Source organism: Acartia tonsa, chromosome 6 (assembly GCF_053477335.1).
Source record: "Acartia tonsa isolate MP-2025a chromosome 6, ASM5347733v1, whole genome shotgun sequence".
Lineage (NCBI taxonomy): Eukaryota > Metazoa > Arthropoda > Copepoda > Calanoida > Acartiidae > Acartia > Acartia tonsa.
Window position 1 is genome coordinate 3,102,951 of NC_137265.1, and position 12,172 is coordinate 3,115,122.

Below are 12,172 nucleotides of genomic sequence, written 5' to 3' on the forward strand. Positions count from 1 at the left end.
TACATTTTCATTTTAAATATTTCTTTCTGTTCATTTTTATCTAGGAATAACATGATATTGTGTCAAAATGTTGTTTATAACATCAATAGGGTTCATCTAGGTTGTTAGTAGGTAAGATATTCATGCTCAAAAAAACCCAAAAAATGAACCTAACCTTAATTAAAATTTCTTATTTAAATTTTGAGCCCCGGAGGGTTAGGGGATAGCGGCAGTGGGGTGACTTCTAAACTAGAAGTTAGTTTATAAGCATGAAAGCTTAAGTATAAGAAATCATCTCTCTTGGTCAAATAGTTCCTGAGAAAATTAAGGTTAGGTTCAATTTTAAATTTTATTTGAGCCCTGGAGGGCTAGGGGTTGGCGGGGGGAGGGGTGACTTCTAAACTAGAAGGTAGCTTAAAAGCATAAAAGCTTAAATTTAAGAAATCATATCTATTGGTCAAATGGTTCCTGAGAAAATTAAAGTTAGGTTCATTTTTAGGGTTTTTTGAACCCCGGAGGGCTAGAGGTTGGTGGCAAGGGGGTGACTTCTAATCTAGAAGTTAGTTTATAAGCATAAAAGCTAAAGTTTAAGAAATCATCTCTACTGGTCAAATAGTTTCTGAAAAAATTAAGGTTAGGTTCATTTTAAGGGTTTTTTGAGCCCCGGGGGGCTAGGGGTTGGCAGCAGGAGGGCAACTTCTAAACTTAAACTTAGTTTATAAGTATAAAAGCTTAAGTTTAAGAAATCATCTCAATTGGTCAAATGGTTCCTGAGAAAATTACGGTTAGGTTCATTTTTAGGTTTTTTTTTGAGCCCCAGAGGGCTAGGGGTTGGTGGCAGGGGGGTGATTTCTAAACTAGAAAGTAGTTTATAAGCATAAAAGCTTAAGTTTAAGAAATTTTCTCTATTGGTCAAATGGTTCCTGAGAAAATTAAGGTTAGGTTAATTTTTAGGTTTTTTTGAGCCCCGGAGGGCTAGGGGTTGGCGGCAAGGGGGAGACTTCTAAACTAGAAGGTAGTTTATAAGCATAAAAGCTTAAGTTTAAGAAATCATCTCTATTGGTCAAATGGTTACTGAGAAAATTAAGGTTAGGTAAGTGAAATACATATAGTAAATTATTTTTGGAAATTACCGATTTTTCCCCCGGCGCCAACTTTGGTCATTTTTGAAAAAAATATTAACCCGATTTTAAAGCTCTCAACGGATTTGGAAAAAGCGGGCAATTCTTAGTTCAAAAAGTTTTTCGGATCAGCTCTAGGTCTTACCAATTTTTGTGTACGTCGATCTTTACACACCTACTAAAAAATTTTTGAAAAAAAAAATTTTTTTCGTCCAATTTTGAGACCCAATAAGTACCCTTAATATTCATCTCACAAAAAATTCATTTTATACTTTTTTGTAGGCAATTTAATAAGGAACAAATTTGCTTTTATGTTTTTTTCTGTCATTTGAAAGGAACATGGAGAAAAGGGTCATTTAATGAAGGTAGGTCGAAATTACCAAAAATAGCCCCTTACCGAAACTTCCCCCCCCCCCTTACCCTACAACATAATAAAATAAGTGTCCCATATCCATGTCATGTCAAACATACATTTTTGATCATGGAAAGAAAACGAAGTAGCGGGTTACGTCGTATTTTCACGGTATCTTTTCTCCTATTTCTATCACCTGGGGGGGCTGTAACCCTAAGGGGCAATCATTAACATTTACCTAACATAACCTTGCCTAAAAAAATCAATCAGAAAATACTGTCAAAATAAGATGAAACCCGCTACTTAGTTTCCTTTCCATCATGCCAAATTTTTAAAAGCATGGTAGATACTCTTAGAAAAATTGCCAGCTGTAGCATTAAAACTTGTTAATTTTTGGGGTTAACAGAAAAATAATAAAACTTTAAGGCTTTTAGTACCTATGTAGGTTTTTTCTGATTGTTTCTTTTACTACTGTAAGGTTAATCTTTTACCCAATCGAATTTGATTTTTTTAATGAGAAAAAAATTTGCGAACATTACCAAGAGACGGGACAAGTTTGTACATAATTAAATGAAACGTGACACCTTTTAAACATTAAACCAAGCCCACGCGAAAATACTTCAAACAATACAAGAATGTAATGTCAGGGATCTAAAGGGATAAGACAATGGACGATAAATTGATGCATATCCCCAATGATGCTACACAAAATTATCCCTTCTATAGATTGAAATTGGGGGTAGAAACGTTTGAACACTCAACTTAATAAATCAACCAATCAAAATTCAATAATATTCCTCGATATTGTTAAGCCAACAAATAAGAAAACGTTATTACTTTTAAATTTTGGGGACTAATGAAGTAAATAGCCCTTTGTCCCCTCTCTCTCTCTGTACGTTAAATCAATCTTCCCCCCAAATTCTCTTAAAATATTGTATTCCTTCAAAACTCGTATTAATATCCGGTGGATTTGAACCGGTTCTCATCCATACGAAAAAAATGTCTAGCATCGTATTATATCCAGTTTTCTACGAATATAAAAATGTACAATCATAAGATTAAAACCTGTTTTTTTTACACATATCAAATATAATATTTGTATGATAAATACGACCACCAGGAAGTAATTCTTTATATTAATCTTTTCATAACAGTCACGTGACATTTTCATTGTTTATATCCAAATTATTTTAGTAAGCATGCTTTTTAAGTCCGGTTATTAAACTGGAGGGCATTAATAATCCCAGATGTTGCAGACAACCAACCCTAATGGTCTTGCACCAGGGATCTAAAAGGATAAGACAATGGCCGATAAATTGATGTACATACCCAATGATACCCAAAACTACCCCTACTGTAGATTATAATTAGTGGCTGAAACATTTGGACATTCAAATAACTGAACCAACCAATCAAAATTCAATAAAAGTTGATGTGCCAACGAACAAGAAAACGTTATTATGAAACTTTGGGGTTCTAGTGCAATAATTAAGTAAATCTGTCCATGCCACTGATTTCAAGACCTTTGTTATAACATTTTTTATAATCCCATTGTCTTAGTCAAAATAGCATAACTGAATGGATATAGAATATGCGTGGATATTATGGCAGAGAAAAATATACCTAGGTTGCTAACATGGACATCAATTATTGGTCAGTACGTTCATCCAGTTGGAAAGGAGGGGGTAAAAATGGTGGATAGGTGGGGAGGATCGTTATTTTAGCCAGTCACTTCATTAGAGAGCATGAAAATCTGGTGTAAGATCCAAGTAATAATAAATCCATTCAGGCAGAAATTTTTAAAATCACCTTTGCGCCAAGCTGTGAGAATTTGAGAGACATTCCCTTACCAAGACCAGTACCACCGCCAGTCACCAGAACAACCTAAAACAAACAAATAAAATAACAGGGAACTAAAGGGATAGGACAATGGCCGATAAATTGATGTACATCCTTAATTATGATATACAAAATTACCCGTTCTGTAATAAGTATATTAAAATTGATGGTTGAAACGTTTGAACACTCAACTCAATAAACCAACCAATAAAAATTCATCAAAAGTCCCCAAACTTGTTAAGCCAACTAAAAAGAAAACGCTTTTTTTAAAATTTGGGGACTAGTTTATTAAACAGCCCATTTGTCCCCTCTCTATGAATAAAAGTACTATATTCATTGTCAGTACGCAAAAGAATGAATAAAAACATTTTTCTAACGTCAATATATTTATAATAAGGAATCTTTTCAGAACAAATCTACAGGGTGAAACCAAAATTTTCATATTGGTATCTTTCAAAGTGAGTTAAGAAAGTCAAAACATTTATATGAGTACAACATACGATTTAAAATGTGGTATGGTTGCTATGGCTGCGCTTATTTTGCACAATCCATCTGTTTATATACAATATATTTGATTTACTCTACTGCTAAGGATTTAAGTATTCTAGATTCTGTTGTGTAGATTCCTTAACCTTGAGTAGGATATATGAAAGCATTAGGTATCAAGTTCAACATTAACAATCCACTCAAGAACTGCTATAAAGTAGCTTTTTTTGTTTTTCTTTTATGTAAAAATAAACTTGTTAAACGTGTTATCCATGATTGTCTAATGTCCTTGCTAGGGTTGGCAATCCGGATCCGGAATCCGGCCAATTTTGGAATCCGAATCCGGAATCCGTTTTTTAATAGCGGAGTCCGGATTCTTAATTGGTAGGCTAAAATTAGCGTCTTGAGTTTTTTCTTTCAACTCTTTCTTTTTAAAGGCAAAGATCACCCCCCCCCCACACACACCACCATCTCCCCCCACACCACCACCCCCCCCCCGCCCCTCATCTCTTCCCACATAAACCACGAAGTTGAGAGATCAGCTGGTAACGTCAACTAAGCCCTCTAATTGCTAGTACAGTGGTCACATGACATCAAAATATATTTATTTTGATTTCAAAGCTTTTCATGCTTCATTTATTTTTTAAAAGCCTTTTAAGATACTACTAGAATCCGGAACACGCCAAAAATAAGAATCCGGAATCCGCAAGGAATCCGCCACTTTTTTGATGGATTCTTTTAAGAATCCAGAATCAGAATCCGGCCCAAAAATTCGACGGATTGCCATTACTAGTCCTTGCTACGCTACCTATGGATGCCAACATTGTCCTTGTTGAATTTAAATTTTTATTTTCAAACTCTGTATCTTAATATTGCCATCTCGTGTGTACTCAGTCTACTGTTGTTTCCAATGGTTTGATACATAATATCACGTTTGGAATTTAAATATTCAAAATTTCAACCATTCACGAGGAGAATAAAACCAATAAGAAGGTATCTAAAATTAGAAACATCAGTGCTGATAAGTAGGACGAATGGTTACGGACCCAACATGTAAAATCCTCAGAATAAAAAAACTCAAGGCATCATACTTTTACACTATGTTCCACGAGTGACAAAAAATCGTTTTTTACATTTTGGAAAATACAATTTTAAACAATTGATTACTAATATAGACAAGTTTTTGGAAATATAGCCGAAAGGATTAGCTTTTACTATGAAAAATAAGAATTTTATGTGCAATTATACCAGAGGTATGGAAATAAGTTCCTTTTCATCATTGTAAACAACTATTTTTAAGGTCAACTAAACTACATTTCAAATCATCGTGGACCCTTTATTTTTAAAGCTATTTTTAAGTATTATATATTTTTGGAATCAGTATGTAATAATTTATACGTTTAGCCTTTAAAAGAAGTCAAATCTCCATTTTTTGTTGTAATTGTAGATGGTTTTCTTAGCATACCCGATTTCTGTAAAATAGACAATTTTCTTCTAATGAAAATTTTACGTTTTGTTCCAGATCTTTTAAGACCAAAAAAGTCCAAGCAAATCCTCTTACATGGTGATATTAGATGTATGTATAATATCAGAGAACTTTACCCTGTGTATGCGAAGTTTGTTTTTTAAGCCCTAAAGATACTAGAGTCTATCAAAAAATAACAATTTTTAAAGAACACAGTAATAGTGTCTGACTGATTATGACGCAACAAAAAAAATTAGCCAATGAGAGGCCACTATAAATTTTACCATTAGTCAATAACGGCCTCTCATTGGCTAATTTTTTTTTGTTACGTCATAATCAGTCAGACACTATTACTGTGTTCTTTTTAAAGATATAAAAGTAATTTATTTTTCTACTTATTTCCAACACATATTCAATTAAACTAAAAGTAGAGAAAAGTTTTAAATAAAGATAATCCCTAAATGTCTAGGCCCTTATCTGAACCATTTTACCTTTTTATTGGGGGGGGGGGGGAGAGGGGGGGAATGCCCGACTTATATCCACATCTGAACCCATTAAAGCTAGAAGTTAAAAAAATTGTATGTGGTTTTTAGTTCAAATATATATTCTTATTTAATTCGTTAGCGTTATTTACTCCCTTCACCCTTTTATTAAGCAACCTTTTTCCAAAGGTGCTTTCATACTTATTAAAAAAATACAAATATAATTTGTATTGTTTAAGATAGAAAATGCTTCCTTTCAAGTAAATTGAAAATAAAATGAAAGTCTTTCATATCAGAGATTAATAGGGATTAGACAATGGCCGAGAAATTAATGTACATTCCCAATGCTAATACACAAAATTGCCCCTTCTATAAATTATAATTAGTGATTGAAACGTTTGGACACTCAACTAATAAACCAACCAATCAAAATTCAATAAAAGTCCCACAAATTGTTATGCCCACAAATAAGAAAACGCTATTTTGTGAATTTGGGGACTATTATAATTAACAGCCTATTGTCCACTCCCTCCCTACATATACACACAGAAAATAAATAAGAAATAGGCTCATCTGTAGGTAAACTTTAGATTAGAAATCTCAAAATACATATTTCGGCGGCGGCGATCGGCGGGAAAACGGCGGCAAATTTTCATATAATTTCAGTAGGTCATACATGCTTGTTAGAAAAGCTTATGTTTAAAATTTGAAGTCTATAGGTCAAAAATTGCGGTCTCAAGAGCTGTTTAAAGATTTGAGAGGGATCAGGACCTGCAGGATCATACCTGGACCCTGAAATTGACTTAAACACTTAAATTTCATATTGGTATGTACTAGTATAGGATATTTTAGTATTTGGTAACTTAAAATGCTTAGTTTAAGGCAAACAAAATATTTTTACTCTTTACCTGTATGACTCTGCCAGGTTTGCTGGCATCCTGTGCCAGCCAGGATGGAGATATTTAAAATTTTGCCATTATATTGAAAGATATATGGATACTTATTGCTATTTAAATAAAATTTCATCAAAATTTTAAAATATACACTCTCTATGATTTTTTGTCATTTTTTGGCTTTTCTGGAACACGGTGTTTTAGTGCTGATAAGCATGTTTAAATCCAAAAGTAGATCATTTACTTTTTTGAGTACTTTACTCCTAATATAAAATAAGTAGGATGAAAGTCTGTTTGTTAAAAGCGAAGCTTTTCTATAATTAGGGTCGGTCCGTCCGTCCGAGATAGATAGCTTTTATTCGTTAATTTAGGCATGTTATAATTGTCCTATCGATTTCAAACTTTGCATGGTGATTCCTGTAGTAGTTAGGTACGATTTAGAAAGCGTAGCAACTCTTTAATCATTACCAGAATGTCCGGACGTCCATTTCAAACATGTTAATTTTTCTACTTTTTAAAAAACAAACTTTTATGTGATGTAATTATCCGTTTTATCTGATTTTTGGTATATTGATTCCTGGGACAACAAAGAACAATATTTAAGCGAAGCAACTCTATAATCAAGTGAGTCCTAAAATATAAGTATGTCCATAAACATTATCCTGTATCAAGCAGTTTTTTCAACAAATTTACTTACAATTTTGCTTCGACTATTAGGTATACTTTTATATTCTGATTATTCAGTTCTGACACTATATAGGTGTTAATGTCCGTTTGTCCTACCGTTTCAGTGCTTCGCTTTTATGGATGTTGTCATCCTTGTTTTCTACGAAACTTGGACGTAAACTATGCATGCATAATGTGTTGATTAGAGGTTGTACTTAGGGATCTTAAGGGAAAGACAATGGCCGATAAATTGATGTACATTCCTAATAATGATACACAAAATTACTCCTTCCGTAGATAATAATTTATGGTTAAAAAAGTTTAAAGACTGAACTTATAGAAACAACCAAACAAAATTAACTGAAGTCCCCAAAGTTGTAGGCTAACGAATAAGAAAACGTTATTATATAACATTGGAGACTAGTATGATAAACAGCTCATTGTTCCCTCTCTCTCTGTGTAGTACTTAACATTAAAGTTATTTTTCAAAACGTGGTGGTGTGTTTAGGGAAAATATCTGAAATTTTTCCTTTTTGTTTTGGCATAATATAAATTAGAAATATGCGTCTGCATGATATCTCAATCTGATAATGACAGCAGCACGTGAATAGTTATTTATAAAATCATATTATATACTGCTTTCCGCGGATATTAAATTAAAATTATAAAATCAATACCAGTTTTTTTCGCCCGGGCCTTGGGGGCTATCAAAATGGTGTTAATCTTATAATTTTTCATTTATCCGCTGAAAGCTGAGATCGCTACAATAAAGACAACAACTATATATTTAACCTTGGCTGTATGTTTTTAGGTATAAATTCATAGTTTACCTTATCTTTGTAGGAATCGGGTGGCAGCATGGTATCTTTTTTCACTGGGAAATGTTTGGCCTAAACAAAAATAATTTTGTTTTTTTCATTCTTGTACTAAAGTAACAGAATCAAATGTCTATCTTTATGTATGTACAGTACACTATTTTCAGGGAATTTTACAGTTATCTAGGGGAGGCTAAGGCTATTTGGCAGGGGTACAACATCTTCCCCACCCCCTCTCATCATCCGAGGCAAGTTAGTAATAAAAGCCAAGAAAAATAAGGACAAAGAAATAAAAGATATAAAAACAAGGGGGGGGGGGAGTTTTGACACATTTGCGTAAACCGTGAGTATAGGCTTTATCTTTGGACTGAGAGGATAGGCTATTAGGGATAAAATCATTCTTATATGATAAATTTTCCCAAGTTTTAAGATGTTTTAGTTAGGCCTCCAGGTTCAGGAGCTGCAGTCTTCCAGGTTCAGGGGCTGCAGGCCTCCAGGTGGTTTCCAGACAGGCAAAAATGAAAAAAAATTTTTTTTTAAGAGTTAGAGGTCAACTTATAAAACAAATTGTGCATACTTTTAAATGATATTTACATATTTAAAGATAAAAGATGCATATTTTCTTTTATAAGTTGACCTCTAACTCTTCAACAAAAATTCAATTTTTATTTTTACCTGTCCAGATACCACCTGGAGACCTGCAGCTCCTGAACTTGGAGGCTTATCCAAAAAATCTTAAAACTTGGGAAAATTTATCATATGAGAATGATTTTATCCCTAATAACCTATCCTCATAGACCAAAGATAAAGCCTATACTCACGGTTTCCGCAAATGTGTCAAAACTTCCCCCCCTCTTGTTTTGACTTGTAGGAGGCAAAGTGGATTTTCTACAAATGACATGTCCAACCCCGAGGCAATTTCATTTTTACTAACCTGTGGTCTGGGTGGGTAGTCTCCATTTCTTCCAGTTGTAGTTGAAAAGGCTCTTACACCTAAAAATAAACAACATTGAAAACATAATAATGATGGGTAAAAATATAGTAAAATCCGTATTCACACCAATTTAAACCTGCCAATATTCATTACTAAAGGCAAAACTTCACACAAAAATTCAGGTTAAGAACAACTTATCATATAATGCCCTATCTCTCCGTTTCTGACCTAGAATAAAGGGATCAGTTAAGAATACAATGACAATTAGGATCCGAATTTCCTTATATGGAAACTGTATTAAAACTACCTTTAATGGTTCTATTTTATATTGAAGGAAAAGATGTAAACAAAGAGGCTTACGGCGATAGCCTTTCAATTTATCCATTTTTTTTCTTATGAAAGGTAAAAAATCCTTCATCATTCTCTCACATGGAACTATCCCTTTCTTTTAAATCTTACAACTGTAATTGTCCTGTCTTCAGTGATGTACTTTCAGTATTCTAGAAATGATTTTATAGTTTTCTCTTGAAAATGATAGAAGTTTTAAATCTTATTTTTACATGATTGATAGACATATCAATCCCAAGTTTTAACATGGATGGAGACTATTCAAAGTCAGGGAGGGAGGGTACATTGACCTGTTTATTAAACTAGTCCCCAAAGTTTTATAACAATGTTTGCTTATTCGTTGGATTAACAACTTTGGAGACTTTTATTGAATTTTGATTAGTTGGTTCACTCAGTTGGGTGTCCAAACGTTTCAACTAATAAAATAAATCTACAGAATGGGATCTCTTATGTATCGTCATTGGGGATGTACATCAATTTATCAGCCATTGTCTTATCCCTTTAGATCCCTGAGTCAAAATTCAAATTTTGTGCTTACAATGAAAATTTTTAAAAATAAGTTTATAGATGTGGACAAAGAAGCAGTTCCATAAAAAAAATCAAATTAAACCTTAGATTAGATTAAGCTTACATGACTTACTTAGTTGAAAATTACATGGCCGAAAATTTATCTTCTTTTTAATATTTATAACTTGATATAGTATTAATTTTTCGGATCTACCTTTATTAGTCAGTCTTCCCTTAGAATTTGAATCACGTATAGACTAAAACAAATTGCAGAGTAGCTGCTCCATAAATAATAAAATCTATTTACCTAATTTCAAATCGGTTTTAGCCGCCTGGCTCACAGCTGCTCGTAGTGCTGACATTTTTAGAAGTCTGCAAAAACAAGAGAAAATTATTCATTTTATAACAAATGGTGTATACAAAAAGTCAAGTGATTTTCAACTCAATACTTTAACAGTAGAACAATAGGTTAGGTACTTCCTACATTGATAAATACAAAAAACACTATTTGACCTCCTCAGATAAACTTCAGAGAACAATGAATATAAAATAAAGAAATTAATAATTCTAAAGTTAAAATTAGCGTAAAAATTAAAGTTATTCAAAATGAGGGATATTTCATTTGAAAAAAAGATTAAATTCAATTGTAAAAAAAGAAAATAATATTTTCAGCTAATTAAAAATAATATTTTCAGCTAATTAAAAATAAAATGTTTCAACTTATTACCTACCTATGAACCTTAAAGACAAAAGTTATTCGACTTTTAAAAAAAACAGTAGCAGGTTTCGTCGTATTTTCACAGAAGCTTTTGAAAGGTTGCTATAGGTTAAGTTTGGTTAGATGATTGCCTAGCAGGGTTAGGCAATTGGCCCTGAAGGGTTAGAGCCCCCCCCCCGCAGGGGCTAGAAATAGGAGAAAAGCTAATGTGAAAATATCACGGAACCCCCAACTTCGTTTCCTTCACATGACTCAAATAGTCATCCACAAAGTCAAACATTCAAGTACTTTCTGACACAGTACGAATAAATTTAATCAGGTAAGATGTAGCAGGATGGACCTCTACACACTGTTGTCCAGGTTCATATTCTTACTGTGGTGGTATGATGTAGCAGGATGGACCTCTACACACTGTTGTCCAGGTCCATGTTCTCACTTGTGGTGATTTCTTTACCTAAACAGAATAGAAGTTAGGTACATGTCACATATGAAGGGGAGGGGGGGGAGGGAGTTAATGCAACCATCTCGTAATCAATGCGCAAATGATTTTTGGTATATTAATTCCTGAGACAACAAAGTATAATGTTATAAGAGAAGCAACTCTATAATCAAGTCCTAAAAATGTAAGTATGTTCATAAACATTATCCTGTATCCAGCAGTTTTTCAACAAATTTACTTACAATTTTGGTTCGACTCTTATACATTTATATTTTGGTTATTCAGTTCTGACACTATACAAATGTTAATGTCCGTTTGTCCTACCGTTTCAGTGCTTCGCTTTTATGAGTGTTGTCATCCTTGTTTAATTACAAGTTATAAAAGAAAATTTTCTTTGACATTTAATAACTTTTTTTGTGTAATGAATTAGGGAAAATACTATATATTAATTTTGAAATTAAAACTTTAATCTGAACAGAGCTTCAATAGGTATGAAAAGGTACAAAAATTATGTAAGAATATAAAAATCTGTTTTGGACAAGAATTTTAAAGAAGAATAACACCATCCAATCAATGACGGACAAAGTAAGTAATAAAGCAGATGTTCAGTGGTACTGGTCATGAAAATATTAACAAGGATGACAACATCCATAAAAGCGAAGCACTGAAACGGTAGGACAAACGGACATTAACATTTGTATTTTGTCAGAACTAGGGTTGGGCCGGATATCCGGCAATATAATCTTTTATATTTTACAACAAAAATCTCTGTTTTTTTTAAATCTTAAATGGCTGTAATTTTTTTATTATTGAATCTAGAAGAACAATTTTTTCTGAATATGTTAATCTTTATGTAAATTTTATATTAGAAATCTCAAAACATAAATTTTGGCGGTGGCAGCAGTACTTGGCAGCTGCTAGCCGCAAACCGACGGTTGGCAGGTAAACGGCAATGGATTTTATGAAATTGTAATATGTCATGAAGATATATAAAAAAGTTTAAAATTTGAAATCTTTAAGTAAAAATTTGCGGTCAAAGGAACCGTTTAAAGATTTCTGGAGACCTGGAGGTTCAGGACTTGCAGGATTATACCTGGAACCTGAAATCGACTTGAACACCTATATTAC

The 12,172-nt window shown here is 33.0% G+C and overlaps 2 protein-coding genes across 5 annotated transcripts in view; both read right to left on the reverse strand.

Annotated features, from left to right (window-relative positions):
- LOC145321593 (2,4-dienoyl-CoA reductase [(3E)-enoyl-CoA-producing], mitochondrial-like) overlaps positions 1-10,259 on the reverse strand; it is a 24,741-nt gene extending 14,482 nt beyond the window's left edge. For both annotated transcript variants that reach the window (XM_080163034.1, XM_080163033.1), the window contains exons 1-4: positions 10,195-10,259; positions 9,033-9,091; positions 8,114-8,173; positions 3,262-3,336 (exon numbers count right to left, since the gene is read on the reverse strand). In XM_080163034.1, the coding sequence (XP_080019160.1) occupies positions 3,262-3,336; positions 8,114-8,173; positions 9,033-9,091; positions 10,195-10,249 (249 nt within the window). In that variant the 5' untranslated portion in view covers positions 10,250-10,259. The remainder of the gene's footprint in view (positions 1-3,261; positions 3,337-8,113; positions 8,174-9,032; positions 9,092-10,194) is intronic.
- The window catches only part of LOC145321594 (uncharacterized), a 25,415-nt gene continuing 23,501 nt past the window's right edge, over positions 10,259-12,172 (reverse strand). For 2 of the 3 annotated variants that reach the window (XM_080163037.1, XM_080163035.1), the window contains exon 7: positions 10,259-11,059. In XM_080163037.1, coding sequence (XP_080019163.1) covers positions 11,010-11,059 — 50 coding nt within the window. In that variant the 3' untranslated portion in view covers positions 10,259-11,009. The remainder of the gene's footprint in view (positions 11,060-12,172) is intronic. The other variant, XM_080163036.1, reaches the window with a different exon arrangement.